This window comes from Theropithecus gelada, chromosome 11 (genome assembly GCF_003255815.1).
Source record: "Theropithecus gelada isolate Dixy chromosome 11, Tgel_1.0, whole genome shotgun sequence".
Taxonomy (NCBI): domain Eukaryota; kingdom Metazoa; phylum Chordata; class Mammalia; order Primates; family Cercopithecidae; genus Theropithecus; species Theropithecus gelada.
Window position 1 is genome coordinate 112,751,660 of NC_037679.1, and position 20,678 is coordinate 112,772,337.

At 36.1% G+C, this 20,678-nt stretch overlaps 1 protein-coding gene across 3 annotated transcripts in view; it reads right to left on the minus strand.

Moving 5' to 3' along the window:
• The window catches only part of PLCZ1 (phospholipase C zeta 1), a 53,676-nt gene that overhangs the window by 13,780 nt on the left and 19,218 nt on the right, over positions 1-20,678 (minus strand). For 2 of the 3 annotated variants that reach the window (XM_025402345.1, XM_025402344.1), the window contains exons 6-10: positions 14,073-14,217; positions 7,212-7,361; positions 3,576-3,660; positions 3,409-3,476; positions 1,662-1,818 (exon numbers count right to left, since the gene is read on the minus strand). In XM_025402345.1, coding sequence (XP_025258130.1) covers positions 1,662-1,818; positions 3,409-3,476; positions 3,576-3,660; positions 7,212-7,361; positions 14,073-14,217 — 605 coding nt within the window. The remainder of the gene's footprint in view (positions 1-1,661; positions 1,819-3,408; positions 3,477-3,575; positions 3,661-7,211; positions 7,362-14,072; positions 14,218-20,678) is intronic. The other variant, XM_025402346.1, reaches the window with a different exon arrangement.

Here is a 20,678-nt window from a genome sequence, read left to right on the forward strand (position 1 = left end):
CAGAGACCAGTAAAGCATGTCATTCAAACTCTCTTAACCATACCTTACAGTAAGAAATACATTTTATAATCCAACACACATGCACCATGCGCAATTGCTTCATAAAACCATATTTATTATTATTGCTTGCAATACACTTCTATTCTATTCTATTCTACTCCATTCCATTCTATTCCATCCCATTCCATTCTACTCTACACTACCCTATACTATTCTATTCTATTATTTAACTATAGTCTAGACCTACTGAATTAATTTTTGGTTACAACACACAGGTTAAAAAAGGAAAAGAGCCTTTAAAAAATCCAGGATCTCTCTAATAGATAGTTAGAGAACATTAACTAAAGTATACTTCAAAATCTTTGGATATCTATGACCAGCCCAATAAGGTTAATCATTAAATCTATCAGAATCTGCAATCCCAAGTAGCCAGCAACTTTTCTCAAGTCAGTTGTGGGTGCTTATTTTCCTTCTGTGGTATTTCTACACAAGATGGTAGATTGCATTTTTTTAACTTTTAATTTTTGGGGGTACATAGATAAATATATTTATGGAGTACATGAGATATTTTGATACAGACATACAATGTCTAGTAGCACATCAGGGTAAGTGGTGTATCCATCACCCCAAGCATTTATCCTTTGTGTAACAAACAATCCAATTATACTCTTTTAGTTATTTTTAAATGTACTATAAACTATTGTTGACTGTGGTCACCTGTTGCACTATCAAATACTATGTCTTATTTATTCTATCCAACTATAGTTTTGTATCCATTATTGTCCCTACTTCCCCCATACCCCTACTACTAAAAACAATTGCCATTTTTTGAGAATTAGCAGAGTCACCTGGCTGTAAAGTTAGTTGCTCATTCCCTTTTAAGTTTGGGACATTCCCCACATAATGAGGCTTCTTCCCATTCTCTTTCTCAGGCCCCGTTTTACTTTGGGCACTGCCAAACCACCTCAGTTTTAGAATTAGGGGCAGTGAAAAGAAGATGCAGAGACAGATGGCACCTCTGAAGGTGTGCAGTGGGGCGTGCACTCTCTGCACAGCCATCTGGTAGTCCAGCCTGGGCGCCATTTCTTCCTCTTTCACCATAGACATAGAGCCTCCAAGTCTGATTAACCCTACCCTCTTCAATGCCTATTAAATCCACAAAGTTCATCCTGTCTCCGCTCTCACTGCCATAAATCTTTGTTACCACCTTCCTACCTGCAGTCTCACCCTTTGGCTGCTATCAGAGGTATCGTTTAGAAATACAGTGGATCATGCCGCTCCTGAGAGTTCAATTTTCTCCTGCTCACCTTCGCTTCCAGGACAAAGTTCAAGCCTTCTAATTTGGCTCTGCCTCCCTCTGCAGCCCTGCCACTGCTCTCCTATACAAACTGCTCACCACAGTCCCCCAGCCCTCAACAAATGTGGCCACATCGGACATTCTCAATCAAAATGTCTTGGCTTAGGAAAGTTAATTAATGGCTAAGTTCTGTGAAATAAAACTTAATGAGACCTGAGGTATGTAACCCCATTCTAAATTATGTTAAATATGTTGAAATTTTATGAGAATATACATTTTATAAATATCACTGAGCAATCTTAACACCCTAGCAGTGACTCTAACTCATTTAAACGTTTCATCTATTTGAGTCACAAAAATTTACCTCTCAATTTTGAAAGTTTTCGGGCTTGTGTCTCCCCAATAGAATTATTTTCATTAAATTGCTGATATAATCTTGAATGTTGAAAGCTTTTGAACTTCTCAGCTTTAGTATAAATGACAAGATCAGATAAGGCCAGAGCAATTTTTAGCTTCCTGGTCTAAAAATAAAATGCAGTAATTTTACATTTTTATGCTAATCATTGGGAAAAAAATCTTTTTCTAGTAAAGAAAATACACTTTCAAATAAATGATTTTCATCTTTTCATAAGATTATCTCCTCAAACACCATTTGGATTAACTCAATGTGATTATTTTTGGGAACAAAAATATTTAATGTGAATATAAGCTAGTTTAAATTTAAAAATCATGATCAATGTAATAAGTATTGAGGACCACAATTATTACTATTTATTTTTTCCTAAAGATCTCAGTGTATTCCCATAAATTTTATAAACTTAGGAATTTTCGTCATGAATAAATTTATACTGAAATGACTTCTATTACATAGCAAACATTTGCCATTTCACAACCCGGCGTCTATTTCTTTTACACTTCTTTTTAGCCATTTCCCAAGTTTTGTTTTGGGAAAACATTTCTTGCTCATGCTCAATCCAAGTATGAGTCACGCAGATTGGGCCAGCTAAACAGAGCTGTGCATTCCCCTAGCAACAGTAATTGGTTCAGGGATCTGCGCATAACCAGATCAGAGCCAACGTACAAAAAAAAAAATTGCTTGCTCTGCCAAGAGATAGGCATTCCACTGGATTTGAAGCTGAAATGATATAAAGCTGAATCCTTGCAATAGCCATGCACCAACACAGAGAAAGTGGGAGCAAAGCTGGAGAAAGAACTGAAGTTCTGCTGACTTTATGTGAGACACTATATCAAGTCATTTTTGAAATTAAAATCCCTTTCACTGAACTTTTCATCTATATAGGTCAATTAATTAATTATCATTTTATTTAAACCAGCTGGATTGGTTTTGTGTCACATGCAACCTAATATATTTTGTTTCATCATGTTAATGTGTGTACATATAACACTATGTATTATAAACACTGAATCTTGTCTTTGTCTTTACGTGAGACCAGTTGTGTATCTCTGCATCTGTTGCACTTTGCACATAGCCTGCTTCATAAGAGTGCATAATATTTATCAACTATAGAAAATTTTTTTTTTTTTTGGAAACAGGATCTCATTCTGTTGCTCAGGCTGGAGTGCAATGGCACCATCTTGGCTCACTGAAACCTCCGCCTCCCAGGTTCAAGCAATTCTCCTGCTTCAGCGTCCCAAGTAACTGGAACTACAGGCATGCGCCACCATGCCTGGCTAATTTTTGTATTTTTAGTAGAGAGGGGATTTCACCATGTTGGCCAGGCTGATCTCAAACTCCTGACCTCATATGGTCTGTGCACCTCGGCCTCCCAAAGTGCTGGGATTACAGGCATGAGCCAGCCACCGTGCTCAGCTTAGAGAAAAAAAAAAATTAAGTAGCTAACATAAGAAAAGAGACAATTTAAAAAATTCATCTTCCACCATCAATGTGCTCAGCCTAGAGAAAAAAAAAAATTAAGTAGCTAAAAAATTCATCTTCCACCATCAATGTTTTCAAAGTAAATTGTAAATGATAGACTAAAGTTACAAGAAGGAAAATTATTTTTCTCCAGAATTTAAAAAAATTCTCCACCAAGAATTTAATTAGAAAACTTTCCAATCATTTGTAAGATTTTCACAAAGCACCACCTCACCTTCTTTTTCTTGAAAAGCGTTACTCCAGATAACTTTTTTACCCCTGTTTCCTTGTCTTGATTGTCTCCTAAAACAGATTCGAATATTTCTGATTCTTTGAATTTCTCCTCCTCCTCCTCCTCCTCCTCCAGATCTGCCACTTCTTCTTCCCATTCCTCCACCTTACCACGCTTATCAGAACCTTTTCTTTCATGGGTTTCCTTTAAGGTTCCTATTTTCTTATTTTTAACTAATACTTTGAATTTTAGTGCCTAAGGAAACAATTTGAGAGATAACAATTACACATTTACAAGTCAATTTGCATTGTAACAGTCATTGAAAAGTGTTTCACTATATTTCCAATTAGCCTACAGTAAAAAGATATGTAAGAACTCCATTTTTTCCCATATCCCTATTCACACCTCAGTAAAGGAATGAATACAGTGATACAATGTTATTGATTGTAATTCACCAAAAAATAAGCCTGTTATGATTGAGACTTACCATATGCCATTTCTTTTATATTTCACAGGTTGGTGCTATTCCAAAAATTTGAAATATGTGAAAAGTATATATATAAATACTTACCATGATATTGCAATTAAAATGTTACAACTTCTGGTAGTAAGTGCTTCAGCTCATCATTTTCTTATCCAACATTAAAAAGTATTGAATGAAATCAGGTATATTAAAATGTCTATCATAAGTGTCTGGCATCTAGTATAGACTAAATTAAAGATTTGTAATAAAGACTCTTCAAATTTCTTCTGTATTACACATAAGCATCATTAACTTAATATTTTCTGTCCATCAAATTTAGAAGCATGGCAAAATTTACCATCAGTGTCACTTGTTCTAAAATCGAAGACTTCTGGTTCCATTCTTTCACTTGGCAATGATTCGGGTTTAATCTTTGATGCTATGTTTCCAGTACTTTGCAAAATTCTTTACTATTTCTTTTCCGCCACAATTGAACACATTGAGTCTGTGGGCATTCTTACGCAGCAAAAGAACTGTGCTCTTTCCAAATTTCCTTAATTTAACAAGTACATTCAAGTGCCAGCTCTGTTATATACAATGCTGAAATCTAGGGTATAAAGTCAAGTCCTTTTCTCCAGGGAGCTTTGATTTTCCTTTCCATTTTGTCATCCTCAGGTATCCATTCAAATTATTCCATCATCTCGGGTCTTCCCCCTTTCACAATGACCCTTATAATACTCTCTACTGCAGAGTTTACCAAATGCATTCTGCAATCCCGTGCATCAAGAATATTATCAGAAGTGCTTGGGAAAGAGACAAATTCCTAGGATCTGCTTCAAAATGAGGGAATCAGAATCTTGAATTGTGGGCTGGAATTGGGCCTTCTTAACAAGTCTCTAGGCAATTATTTTACACACAAAGACTGAATATTGTAGGATAAGGTAATTTTTTTTTTTTTTTTTTTGAGACGGAGTCTCATTCTGTCACCCAGGATGGAGTGCAGTGACATGATCTCAGCTCACTGCAACCTCCACCTCCCAGGTTCAAGAGATTCTCCTGCCTCAGCCTCCTGAGTAGCTGGGATTACATGGTAACTTTAATTCTTCATTTACTCGTTGAAAAGCACCTCCCTGCTTTAGTATGGAGCTAAAATTTGAATGAAAGCTATGTACGGGAATGCTAGAAAAATAGATTCATGTATGATAGGAAGTGGGATTCTCTTCCAAGAAAGTTTAAAATTATTGTAAGTTCCAGAATTGGGCTATAATTCGGGTTTAATCTTTGATGCTATGTTTCCAGCACTTTGCAAAATTCTTTACTATTTCTTTTCTGCCACAATTGAACACATTGAGTCTGTAAGCATTCTTATGCGGCAGAAGAACTGTGGTCTTTCCATTTATCACACAATTCATTTTTTTCTGTCTCAGTTCTATCATCAGCCCTATATTTCTTGTCACTGGTGTCACAACACTTCCACTTGAAAATTTTTCACTGATTTAAATAAAATGTTAAAAGAAGTAAAATTTGAGGATCTTCCAGATTTATTATGCCAAGGAGAAAAGTTCAGCCTGGAAACTTAGTCATGTAATACAGCTGTTTTTCTTCAATGGTGCATGACCATTGCTTTCTGACCTTTGTGTTGAGATGTTATACATTGACCAGACTCCCCATTCTTTATTCCAACCTAGACTAAATGACCTTAGAGATAAAGAACCTTGTGATTACCTCTTTACAATAGAATGTTAAGCAAACCCCTTAGAGTGTAATCAACAGTAGCCAATCAAATCTTAAATCTGTATGTTAGCCATTGCATGGAAAATACTGTACTTCTGTTCTGTGCATCTGTTTTTGTCTGTAAAAACCAGTTTTCACTGTTTTCCACACCAGGAGCAATGACTACCGTTCTTTGCTGTCTGTGTGTCCCAGAAAGTTACCCTCACACTTTGCACTGGAATAAATTCTTCTAACTGAATCCCGAGCCTTTTGATTATTTTAGGTTGGCAAAAATAATAATAATAAGGAAAATATAGAAGGAAATACTCAAATATTACAAAAATATTATGTCTAGCAAAAATGAAGACATGTCAGAACCAAACTATTTGCTGTTAGACAACACTATTCACCAAAAAGAAAGTTTATTTATAATCTGATAAAATTTGGGATAGGAAAAAAGGCCCAGCAAAGAAAACTAAGCAGGAGTGGTCAAAGAGGAGTGAGGGAAGGCTAAAGAATGTGGTGTTATAACAGAAAGTGTTTCAGGGAAAGGAAGGGGAGGTCCACAGCATTGAATGTTAATGAGAGGACAACCAGATGAAGACTAGAAGAGGATCATTAGAATTTATCAGTAAGAAAATATTTGATGAATGTGATGGGAACTTTCCTGTGAAGTAATTAGAAGAGAAAGAGGGACTGAATAGGTTGCAAGGAGACAAGAAAATGAAAATTTGGGCTGTGAGAGGGAGTAATTTCTTTCTTTTCTTTTCAACAAGACAGAGTTTCGCTCTTGTTGCCTAGGCTGGAGTACAATAGCTCAATCTTGGCTCACTGTAACCTCCGCCTCCCGGATTCAAGAGATTCTCCTGCCTCAGCCTTCCTAGTAGCTGGGATTACAGGTGGATGCTGCGACATCCAGCTAATTTTTGTATTTTTAGTAGAGACAGGGTTTCACCATGTTGCTCAAGGCTGGTTTCGAACTCCTGACCTCAGGGTATCTGCCTGCCTCGGCCTCCCAAGGTGCTGGGATTACAGGCATGAGCCGCCGCCATACCCGGCCATAGAAAGGGAGTAATAAAGAGACAGCCTGAGAGAGAAGTGAAGTCCTGATGGTAGATGTGGACGTGATTTTTCAAAGCAAATACTTCAGTATGCTCTAATTAAGATGGAAAGGGTCATAGAGACAGGGAAATTGAAAAGAGTAGATTTTTTAAAGGGGAACCTGCTACCCAGCTGTTAAGATATTGGGTACTGACTCTATTTATAGTCTAGAACTTTTGCCACTTTCTAGAACTTTTGCCTGTGAAACATACTAAATTTCTGGTCCCTAATACTATTTACTTTGATATTGTGGACCCATGGGGTAGGAGACACAATCAAAATGTGGGTTTTACACATATATATACACACACACACACACACATATATATATATATAATTTTTATTGAAATATATTCACCTAAATGTTCATGAGAACATTCCCTAGGCAACATTGCAAAGATAACCCTCTATACATGACCAAAACTAAGTATTTTCACTGGTCTCTAGCCCAGTTTCATGGGCCAATATAATAGTGACATGTTTTCATGGACTTTTTTCTTAACCTGAGTTACTCAGAAAAAAATGTTACCTCTGGTGATGGTAGAGTATCAGGAAAATCAGCAAGCATATCAGAAAGCAAGGACTCTCCAAAAGTCGTCTGCAAATTGTCTGCCATTATTTCTTGCTGGGCAGGGGAGCAGTGATTTTCTAAAGAGAGCACCACTGGGTAGTCAGATGTCTAAAAAAGTAACCATTACTATGGTTATTCATCAAAACTTCTAAATAATTGTAATGCAATTAATATAAGTGCCTAATGTATTTTAAAACTTACTTCTAACGTTTAGTACCTTTGCAAAATAAGTATTCTTTAAACTGAAAGTACTTTTGAGTTTGGCAAAACAGAGACCATTAAATCTGTATTAAAAGAAAAATGTATTACTATTTGCACCAAAAGAATAGGGACAACTGAAGCATCCATCAGTGAGTACTTATGTAAATAAATTATACTGGCTGGGCTCAGTGGCTCACACCTGTAATCCCTGCACTTTGGGAGGCTGAGGCGGGCAGATCACGAGGTCAGGAGATTGAGACCATCCTGGCTAACATGGTGAAACCCCATCTCTACTAAAATTATAAAAATTAGCCAGGTGTGGTGGTGCGTGCCTGTAATCCCAGCTACTCAGGAGGCTAAGGCAGGAGAATCACTTGAACCCAGGAGGTGGAGATTGCAATGAGCCAAGGTCACGCCATTCATTGCATTCCATCCTGGGTGACAGAGCAAGACTCCATCTCAAAAATAACAATAATAATAATAAATAAATTATACCATATCCATATAAAGGAATGATATAGACCAATAAAGAAGAAGGCAGGATGAGCACAGTGGCTCACACCTGTAATCCCAGCACTTTGGGAGACCGAGGCTGGTGGATCACCTGGGGTCAGGAGTTTGAGACCAGGCAGGCCAACACGGCAAAACCCTGTTTCTACTAAAAATGCCAAAAAAAAAAAAAAAAAAAATTAGCCTGGCATGATGGCAGGTGCCTGTAATCCCAGTTACCTGGGAGGCTGAAGCAGAATTGCTTGAACTGGGAGGTGGAGGTTGCAATGAGCCGAGATTGCACCACTGCACTCCAGCCTGGGTGATGGAACAAGACTCTGTCTCAAAAATAAAAAAATAAAAAAAGAAGAAGACAGAGCTATCTATACTGCTATAGAAAGTTATTTATGGATTTATGAAGAAAAGCAAGTTACCAAAAAGTAGCATGCTATATTTTTATTGTTAATATACAAATATTTTGAGATTTTAAAACGTGAAACAAAAACATTATTAACACTGATGAGTTGGGGGAAATGTTAATATTCTGCTTTTTCAGTTTTAAGTTCTGTAATCAAAACTCATTGTTTTAGAATTAGAAACAAAGATAAAGATATTTCCAGTTTCTAATAGCAAAGGAGTTTTTTTAAGTGAAGGTGGCTCTACAACGGTATTTTCTGCCCTTTCTCACTGCTGTAACTTCAAAACTTGCCATAAAATAGGGAACAAAACATCATTGGATCTTATTTAAGATTTTTTTCTTTGTTTTGATTTCATATATACTTATCAGGGCACAAATTTACCAATTTGTAAACAAGCCAGGGAATCACAAGTCTTGCTGCATTTTCACAGCACTCAGAACAGGGCAGATTATTACTATGTCTTTTGAATGTGTGAGTGTTTTGCTCTGTGGCTGCTGTGACAAAAATTACTACAAACCTTTGTGGCTTAAAACAACAACATTTATTCTCTCACCGTCTAGTCACCAGAAGTTTGAAATCAGTTTCTCTGGTCTGAAATCAAGGTGTTGGTAAAGCTGCACTCCCTTGGAAGGCACTGGTGAAGAATCCTCCTTGTCTCTTCCAGGTTTGGGTGGCTGCCCACATTCCTCGGCTTGTGGCCACATCTCCCTAATCTCTGTCCCTGTCTTCTCATTGCCTCCTCCTCTGTTGTATCAAATCTCTCTCTACTTCCTTCTTATAAAAGTGCATATGATGGTGTTTAGGGCCCACTCAGATAATCCAGAATAATCTCCCCATCTAGAGGTTTTTAACTTCATTACATCTACAAAGACACTTTTTCCAAATAAAACAACATTTACAAGTTACAGGAATTAAAACTTAATATTTTTGGAAGCCTTTATTTGACCTATACAATGACCTTCTCAACTAGAGTGAGTCCACTGACTCACTCTGATCCCAACAGAATAGTGTACAGTTTTTTCCAAATATAATAAGTAATTCTGAGACTGCGGCAAACTGATGGCCTAAAAGCTGGATTCTTCCATGAGGTCCTGATATCACTGATGTCATTTCTCTATCTTCTTGGATCCATCTTCTGGGAAAATCCGCTTTCTTTTATCTTCCTTGGCCACATTGAAAGTGGATGTTGAGGAGTTTGCTCTCTTGAAAGCCAAGCAATGTTTGCAGCCCATTTCCTTACCAAAGGCTGTTTTAAGGCTCACCTAAGAGTCATACTTATGGGTTTTTTGTTTTTTGTTTTTTGGCAATTTAAGTTCCTCAAAACTTAGATTTCTTATGTATTTATTCTCGTAAGTTCATGCAACTGGACCCCAGGTTTTTTCCTAGTCATAATTATCATCTATTTAATTTCATGTCCTCTTTTTCTAAATTAATAGTGACTACCTTGACTAGGAGGTCTAAACTTTAATCTGATCTATGCTGCAAAACTGAGTCACCTTGTTCAGCTGGGAAATCTCATTGCCTCTCCATTGCTCAAAGCCTTGTTTAAAATCTCACTTCTTGCTCCTTTGGGAGTTTTTAAATAAATTCTGTTGTGTATACTTAAGATATACAACATGATGTTATGGGACACACGTAGATAGTGGAAAGGTTATTATAGTGAATCAAATTAACATATCCATCTATCCATCATCTCACATTTACCCTTTTTTAAATTTTTATGGCAAGAGCAGCTAAAATCTACTCATTCAGCATGAATACCATATACAGTACAATTTTATTAACTATAATTCTCATAGGGTACATTAGATGTCTAGACTTTTTCATCCTACATATGTGCTACTTTGTGGCCTCAGACCTACCTGCCTCTATTTTCTTCTCCCTCCCCACACCTCGTTCCTGTCAACCACTGTTTTGTTCTCTATCTCTGTATATTTGAGAGTTTTTTTTTTAATCCCACATGTAACTGAGATGAGGCATTATTTCTTTCTGTGTCTGGCTTATTTCACTTAACACATAATGTCCTTACCCATGTTGTGGTAAATGGAAAGATCTCATTCTTTTTAAAGACTGAATCATATTCCATTGTATATATCCAATTTTCTTTATCCATTTGTCTGTCAATGAACACTTAACGTTGTTTCCGTATCATGGATATTGTGAACAATTCTACAGTGAACATTGCAGCACAAATATCTTTATGAGATGGTTATTTAATTCCCTTTGGGTATGTACCAAGAAGAGGGATTACTGGGTCATATGGTGGCTCTATTTTTTATTTCTTTAGAAACCTCCATGCTGTATTCCCATTGGTGGTACCAATCTACATTTCCATCATCAGTGTACAGAGTTCCCTTTTTGCCACACCCTCATCAACATTTGGTATCCTTTGACTTTCTGATGAGACCTTCTAACATGGTAAGACTGTGAGGTGGTATCTCATATGGTTTTGATTTGCATTTCCCTGGTAACTAATAATGTTGTGTGGCCATTTTTATGTCTTCTTTGGAGAAATGCATATTCAGGTTTTTTGTTCATTTTTTAATCAAGTTTTTTTTCCACTAATGAGTTGTATGAGTTCTTTATAAATTTTGGATATTAATCCTTTATCAGATACATGGTTTGCAAATATTTTTTCCCAATTCATAGGCTGCCCTTTCATTCTGTTGATTGTTTCCTTTGCTGTGCAAAAGCTTATTAGTTTGATGTAGTTCCAGTTACCTATTTTTGCTTTTGTGATCTGAGCTTTTGATGTAATATCAAAAAAATAATTGCCAAAGTCAGTGTCTAGGAGATTTTCCCCTATGTTCCCTTCTAGGATTTTCATAGTTTCTAGTCTTATATGTAAGTTTTTAAATCCATTTTAGCTTGATTTGTTGTGTATGGTGTAAGATAAGGGTCTAATTTCATTCTTTAGCATGCAGAAATTAAGTTTTTTCAGTACCATTTATTGAAGGTACTATCCTTTACCATTTTGTCTTCTTGGTCTCCTTGACAAAAATTAGGTTTACCATATATGCTTAGGTTGATCTCTAGGCTCTCTATTCTGTTCCACTGGTCTATATGTCTGTTTTTCTGCACAGGACCATGCTGTACTGATTCCTATAGTTTTGAAATATGATTTTAAATCAGAAAGTGTGACACCTCCAACTTTGTTTTTATTAGAATTATTCTGGCTATTTGAAGTCTTTTATAGTCCTTTACAAATTTTAGGACTTTTTTTTTTCTGTTTCTATGAATAATGCCATTGGAATTTTGATAAGGATTGCATTAAATCTGTATATTGTAGCCCAGTATAGTTGCTCACACCTGTAATCCCAGCACTTTGGAAGACCAAGGTGAGAGGATCTTCTGAGGCCGGGTCTTTGACACCAGCCTCAACAACATACCAATACCACACCCCAAGGGGAAAAAACCCTGTGTATTGTTTTAGATAGTATGAACATTTTAACAATATTATTTTATATCTTCTGATTCAGGAGCATAGGATATCTTTTCACTTATTTGTGTCTCCAATTTCTTTCATCCATGTTTTGTAGTTTTCAGTATACAGATCTTTCACTTCTTTGGTTAAATTTATTCCTAGATATGTCATTTTTATACTATTGTAAATGAGATTATTTTCTTAATTTCTTTCAATTAGGTCACTATTTGCGTATAAAAATACTACTGATTTAAATATGTTGATTTTGTATTCTGCAACTTTACTGAATTGATTTATGAGTTCTAACAGGGTTTTCGTGTGGAATCGTTGGGCTTTTTTACAGACAGGATTATGTCATCTGCAAATAAAAATAATGTTGCTTCTTTTCTTCCTATTGGAAAGAATAGGAAGTATTGCATTTTGTCTCTTTTTCTGATCTAGTTGTCCATTTCTTGCTTTTTGAAATCTTAGAAGCTGTAGGCTTTTCATCTTTGCAAGGCCTTTGAATTTTAAGACTGTCGCTATTTTTTTTAATTCATTTTTCCACTCTGAATTAGGTGAGGGAGTTAGCCACGCAAATATTTGGGAAGAGTATTTCACATAAAGGGGGAACAGCAAGTACAAAGGCCTTGAGATGTGTCTGAAAAAGACTAAGGAGTCCAGAATGGCCAAGTGAACAGGGATGGAGTAGCAGGAGAGTTAAAAGAGGTAATGAAAAACTGACCACTTAGGACCTTGTGAGTCATTGTACAAATTTTAGCTTTTATTTTGAGTGAGGTTGAAGGCTTTGAGAAGGGGAATGACATAGTCTGACTTACCAAAAATCACTCTGGCTGATATGTTGAGATGAGATTGCAGGGGAGTAAGAAAAGAAACAAGAATAGCAGAGAAGAGGGCACTGGGATCATTTAAGTGAAAGGTAATGTTGGTTGACTAGGACAGTGACAGTAAGAATGGGCAGAGATAGCTAAATTCAGGATACATTTTAAAAGTAAAGCCAAGATGATTTGCTGAAGAATTGATTGAGGGGCTTGAGAGAAGGAGAAGAAGGTTACAGTTGGCAAAAAAGGTTTTGGCTAGAGCATATGAAAGTTGTCATTAATGAGATGGGGAAGATCATGGTGAGAACAGGACTGGAGAAATATCAGGGAGCTCAATTTTAAACATGTTAAGTATGCCTATTCATGTCCAAGTGGTAATGTCAAATAGGCAGTTGTGTACATTGGTGTGAGTTCAAGAGAGAGACTGAAGTAGAGATAAATATATTTAGAAATAATAGAAACTACATGTTTAGGAGAATCAGTGCCATACTCTCAATGTTTTTATACTAAGATAGAAATTATTCATATATGACATTTGTATCTTTGGAATATTTATTGTGTACTGTCTTTTAATATATAGTAGATAAATTTATATAAATTTGTGATTTTAAGTTTATGTTGACAGATTATGTAATGTATTGACATAGGAGAATTTTAAGCATGTTACATTTGTAAATTTAATGTATTAGGTACACATTACATAGTTTTAGTACATAGTAAGAATTCTTTTAGTCATTTTGATTGTAGTTAAATTGTACTATAATTGAAGTACTTAAAAAATCAAGTGTGTTAAGTTTACAAAAACAACTTAAAATATCTGAAAGTGCAAAATTAGCCACGTTTATAAATGAAACCAGTGCTATTTAGAACTCCTTAACATTGAGGGATTGCAAAAACCTGCTCAATTTATAGGGTAGGATTCATATACTGAGCTTAAATTCTAGGAATAAATATATCTTTGAATCTATAATAAATTAAAAATTATTGAATCCAAAGTAAACTTCTGAACATTTCTTACCATATCAATAGCTGTCATTATAGTCATTAAAATGTTAACAATTGAAATGATGCATTGTTGACACATTTTATTTTGTCTTGAAAGTAAAATAGTTGAATATTGGTAAAATATCTACTTATTACCTAGACCAGTATTTCTCAAACTTTCCTGCCATCATCCACAATAATAAATATATTTTACATTGTGAAACAATACACACACACACACACACACACACACGAGTAAACAAAAATTTCCATGAAACACTTGTACCTTACCACCTGAACCTAACTTCGATAAATCTACCTTTAACTACATACAGCATGGATTTCACTGCCTACTAATGGATCATAACCCACAATTTGAAATATCATCTAAAGTAAGGCTAAGCATTATAGGATTTTGAAGCAAGTAAATTAGAATTGCTTCTGTTTAAATAGCTACAGTTGAACAAAGATATGTACATACCATGAATGCGTACTTGTGTATAGCTTGGATAACAGTTTTAAACAGAAGTTTGCTGGTGAGTGTGTAGCCATGATATACAACAGGTTCATTTTGTGCTCCATCCCAGCAATCAATCTCCAAACAACGGCATCCTTTCACAAGGGCACTAGCAAAATTTCCGCAAAATAAAATGTTACTCCTGGACCATTAAAAATATATACCAAAGTATTAAAACATTCCAAAGACTATTTGTGATTTTATAATAAATGCATAAATGAGTCCATAAAACTCTATAAAAACTCGTCTTTAGGACAAGCTTTGAGTCTCTAGAAATTTACATTATAAAGGAAGACACACACTGTCTGTGTAGTACAACGCTGTGTCTTTCTTTCTAGTCAAATGTTTTACTCTCGTGTGCTCTCCATACCATGCTTGGTTTTCAGTAAGCAATGAAGATACCTGCTCCATCGCTGTAGCTCTGAAACATCCCTGCTCCCAACCCATACAATTTACTTATGGTGGCGTTTACTGTTCAATGCCATACCAATGAAAAGCGATGATATTCAAAGCCCTCTCAGAATAGCAAAATCTATTAATAAAATCTTATCTAATTCTTTCCTCATGTCAGGCTTTGGGGAATGAGGTATATGGTAGAAAGGGAAGGATAAAGAAAAGATAAACTGTGATAATACTTGCTCCCTGGAAACAATGTTGGCTAGACGGTATGGAAACTAGAGGGCCTGGTGAATCAGCAAATACTCCTTTATCTCTCTAACCATTTTACATAAATCCAAGTAAGCACTAGAGAAAATTAAGGTTTATGCCAAGGAAGCGTGGATACCTGCTCATCTATGTCTATTCGACTCACAATTTCACTGGGAGAAAAGTATGACTTGCTTGCCTCAGAATATAAATTCACAGCTTTATCAAAACCGAGGAAAATCTATTTCTACTTCTACTGATATCTAAAACTGGGTCTGATTTTTCTACCTAAAAATATCAGTTTCCTGATTTAAACATAAATTCTATCTTAGGTTCATTAAATCTGTTGTACCCACTGGGTTTAAATTAATTTTCAGTGTTCATACTACAAGAGAGCAGAGACGGGATGCTTTATTAGCACATACACTTTTATTTACTCTGTGTCAGTTGAAGCTGATTGCATTCAGATTTTTCACTGACTTTATAATAATGAATATAAGCAAATAGGGATGTCTCAAAATATTCATACCTAGCCCAGAGTAGGCCACTGTATGTCATCATGAAATAGGTCATTTGCCCCAAATTATCAAGAGTTCACTCAAATTTATTGATTTATGTATAGATATTATTTTATTGATTCATGCAAATGTAGATATAGCATTAAGATAATTCTTTAAATTATTTCACAATTTCACAGACACATACACAGAGTTGTATAGTTGTTCCTATTATCTATGAACCTGGCCTGACATGGGTAGTAATATGTGCCAACCACAGACAGGGTCAGCAACAGTAACATGAGGCAATGGTTAGTGCTGGTTCTACAAGAGCAGGGATTGAAATTTCAGTCCATAAAGCATGTTTGACATAAACTGACTGTTAGTAAATATTTATTGTGTTTATACAGAAAAATGTGATCTTCTAAAATGCAATCTTGGAAGAGACAAAATTGAATCTGAGAGCTGACTTGAAACACCAGGATCTTAGAATTGATGCATATTAAGAATGAGGTTAAAAAAACTCCCTTGTCATACATACAGATATTTTTCCATAGAAAGCCAAGTTAACACTTCTTTTCCAATAAGTACATTAAATTACCCCTCTGTCTACAGCTACTGGTTTTCCACTGGGACGATTTTGCCTCAGGAGGGATTTGGCAATGTCTGGAGACATTTTCGGCTGCCACAACTGGAGGTGGGGGAGGTTTGTAACTGGCATCTAGCAGGTAACAGTCACAATGCCACTAAACATTCTGCAATGCACAGGACAGTCCCCAACAACAAAAAATTATCTGACTCAAAAACTGAAAAGTTTGAGAAACCCTGCCATAAGTCGTGACAACCTGGAGAAGGGAGTGTGGTCCCAGCAAAAAGTACTTATATAAAGTCAGTAGCTTTTCTAAACAGAAGCACAGAGCACCGAATGGGCCATATAAGAAAATGAACCTTTTAGATTTAGTTCTTCTTTGGAGATCACATTTAGTCCCTTTCTAGGGAGATGACCTTAGGAGTACTTAGGTAGGAGCATAGCTGAGAATAGATAAAACAATTATGACACTAAGTCAATGTACTGAATTCAGGACTGCCTAAAATATGAGAGAGAGAGAGAGAGAGAGAGAGAAACCTTATATATCCCCTTGAAAATAATAGAGATAAAAGACAGAAGAAACCTGATGAGGAAGTAAGAGGAAGTAAGGCATTAAAGAGGAAGAGAATTAGTGAATCTCATCTATCTTGGAGGCTTCACCAACCAGTCAAATTTTTATTAAGAAAAATTAAATTCTTAATAAATTATTTTGGGGTGTTTGGGGGGTTTTTTTGTTTTGTTTTGTTTTTGTTTGTTTGTTTTGTTTTGTTCTGAGACAGAGTCTCGCTCTGTCGCCCAGGCTGGAATGCAGTGACACGATCTCGGCTCACTGCAAGCTCCACCTCCCGGGTTCACGCCATTCTCCTGCCTCAGCCTCCCTAGTGGCTGGGACTACAGGTGCCTGACACCTCACCCGGCTAATTTTTTGTATTTTTAGTAGAGACAGGTTTCACCGTGTTAGCCAGCATAGGGGTGTTTTTTTTGTTTTTTTTTTTTTTTGAGACGGAGTCTCGCTCTGCCGCCCAGGCTGGAGTGCAGTGGTGCGATCTCAGCTCACTGCAAGCTCCGCCTCCTGGGTTTTTTACGCCATTCTCCTGCCTCAGCCTCCCGAGTAGCTGGGACTACAGGCACCCGCCACGTCGCCCGGCTAGTTTTTTGTGTTTTTTAGTAGAGACGGGGTTTCACCGTGTTAGCCAGGATGGTCTCGATCTCCTGACCTCGTGATCCGCCCGTCTCGGCCTCCCAAAGTGCTGGGATTACAGGCTTGAGCCACTGCACCCGGCCAGGATAGGGTTTTTTAATTTTGCTGGTTTTTGTTTTATGCATCTGGGGTTTTTCCGTTTTTGTTTTTGTTTTTGTTTTTAAGATGGGGTCTCTTTCTGTCACCCAGACTAAGGTGCAACCTCGAAGTCCTAGGCGCAAGTAATCATCCCACTTCAGCTTCCCAAGTAGCTGGGACTACAGACACATGCTACCACACTTGGGTAATTTGCTTTGTTTGTTTGTTTGTTTGTTTGTTTGTTTAAGTGCACAATGCTTTATTTAGGCATCTGGTAATGCACTATAATGTACAACTTCAGAGTTTTGTTAACTAATTGTCTCTGTATTGGAGAAATGGACCTAGAATATTTATAGAGAAATCTTGTCTGGCCCATGGATACTCTGGGCAAATAAGGTGGTCACCTAATCCTTGGCAGAAGTTCTAAATTCGGCTACATTTGTAGAATTGCAGATGAATATATTTCTTGGCTTATGGATTTATTTATGTATTTAGATTTTAGGTTGGAGAAGAAGCAATATTTATTTGTAAAGTTTCTTAATTTCTATGGAAGAATGTTTGCTTTCCTGACTCGTATTTGATTATGACAGTAAATTGTCTTGCCTATTTCATCAACACAGAGTATGAGTTCTCTGGAGTGCTGCCAGAGAACAATCTTCAGCTTTCTACTTGGGTGGTGTGGGGAAAAAACCACCAAGAACTATATTGTGAAAGAAAACTTTTCATAAATAATATTGGCTCTTGCTGCTTCTCTAGATAGTTTTAATTTTATCCATGGATCAGGCCAACCTTTACAAAACCGCATATTCAGACTAGATGGTTTGGTGCCCCGCAAAAATGTTTTCAGTGATTGTGCAATGTCATGCCAACCACTTACATGCGGAGGCACATAAGAGAAAGTTTTATCTTCTCTAACGGTGATGTTGAGGACACTCCACTATTTCACTTTGATCCTCCTTTTTGGAAACAAATGGAGAAAATTGCTCTCCCATTCACTACTGTTTTTTATGATCGTTGTAAACCTGATAACTAATCTTGTTTCTCTCTTGACTTTGACTGCTAGGAAACTTACAGGTGATATTCTCCAGGCATTCTAGAATTTGTACAGAACTACAGAACTTTGTGGTATGAAATTTCCACTCTTAACTTTATTTCATCTGTTTATCTTTAAATTTCCTTCAAATACTTCCTATAAACTATCAAGGTATAAAATATTATAATTTTTATTGTAATTTCTTTAGATCGTATAATGTTATTATTTTGTATTTGAAGTTGAATTTTAACTGGTAATAAAAATAAATTTAAGAATCTTTTGGTACATTAAAATATTGAATGCTATACAGCAGTAATATTACTTTTCCTTTTGTAAATGTGAGGAAATTGAGATACACAATGGTTATATCTGTCACAAAATCAACAGATGAGGGAAAGGGAAGAAATATGAGCAATAGAAACTTAAACATTGATATTTAAACACTATATTATGCCACTAGTCATAAGGAAAAATATTATGAAATACTTTCATTCTAAGCATGTATCTTCTAAAGGTGGATAAAGAAACAGAGAAAAGTACAATTGCATTTAAATGTAAATTTGCAGTTAGATGAAACTTTTTCTTGCAATGTAAAAGTAATTATATATATTTCTAAAGATAACTGCTTTAATATTTATATTTTCTTTCTTTAAATAATTAAAATAACAAAAAATGAACAGAAATTCCTGTAATTAAATTATATCTATAAATTGGACTATCTTTACAGAATTCTAAATGAATACATTTCCAAATTTGTGAATTTATGTCTTTACGTAGATTTGAAATTAGAGAAGCAGCAATATTTAGTTGTATGTTTGCTGCTATCTTGGAATTACAAGATGTCTTTCCTATTGATGGTTTTACCTTAAGTAATACTATCTAATCATTTGGTTTTAAATATCCCACATATGCTGATGACTTCCAATTCTGTTTTTCCAGTCTGATAACTTCTGAATTCCACACACATATACCCAACTGACTATCTGATCAGCCATTTGATAACCAATTGGTACCTCAAACTTAACATGGAAACCACAGAACCCTTGCATGTTGCCTCATACCCTACAATGGGCTTCTCTCTTGGGCTTCAATATCTCAGCCAATAGTATCACTGTAATTTGGTTATTGGGATGAAAATCTTGATTCCTCTCTTTCCCTCATATCTCTCTTCAAATCATCTGGTAAGTCATGTTGGCTCTGCCTCCTAAAATGGTCCCCAACTTTTCAACATTATGATAGTGCAAAGAAAATATGCACTCAGTGGAAATCACACTTCGAATTTTGAATATTGGTCATTTCCCAAGCTAGCAATATGCTATATGAGATACTCCGTCGCAAGATGCTGAGCAGCAGCTGTGAGCTACAGATCCTACTCAGCCACATGATCACAAGAGTAAGCAACCAAGACTCTACAGTGTCCTGTGTTGCCAGTTTTGAGGGGTGCTTTTAGAGAGGGGATATGATTTAGCCTCACTGTAAGCTAGTGTAAGTGTGTTAAAGTAAGCTAGGTTAAGCTACAATGTTTGGTAGGTTAGATGTACTAAATGCATTTTCAACTTAAGAGATTTTCAAGTATTGGGATGTTATCACATTGTAAGTCGAGAAGCATCTGTCTCTCAAATTCAACCACTTATCATCTCAGCTGCTGCCAATGAGTTCACCACCACCTATATCACCTGCACTGCTACATCATCTTCCCAAATCATATTCTACCTCCACTCTGGCCCCATCAGTCATTCCTCCACATTACTGAATAGATCAAATTATGACACTATCTTAAGGAAAATCCTTCCCAGTGCAGCTGGAATAAAATCTATTCTCCTCTCCATGCTCTACAAGATCCTCATTAACTGACTCTACCTACCTCCTCAAACTCACCTCCCTTCATTCATCATTGACTTGTCTCCAGCAGCATTTGCCATTTTTCTCTCAATTAAACATGCCAAGCACTTGCTCTGTTTAACATGACCTTCCTACTAATCTCTCTAAGGCTTCCTGTATCGTCACTCATGCCACAACTATTTCATTTCACCTCTTGAGAAGACTTTTCGGACAATTTTACCCTAAGTAACACCCTCCACCCCACAGTCACTTTCCATCACATTACCTTAGTTCATCTTCCCCGTATGATTCATTCATCCTTGAAAACATTTTTTTACCTGGTTATTATCTGTCTATCTGCTTGTACACAGATATATGTAGCAGCTTTGAAAATCTCGTTCACCACTGTATCTGAGCTGACTAAACTGAAGTCTGGTATTAACAGTATGATAGATACATTGTTAGGTATAAAATCAGCAATGCAATGCGGATTATTTTTAATCTATGTAAACTACTTAGCATGCAAGTCTATAAAAATCACTATCCATAAATGCGAAGTTATACAATGTACTGTATTTACGTGTTGGCTTTAGTTATAGTATGTGTTCTGATGTCTGAGAATTAATTTTAACCATGCTTATTGAAATCTAGGATCTTCTGACTAGCTAAGTAACAGTCTTCTTCATATGCTTTCCTTTGAGAAGTA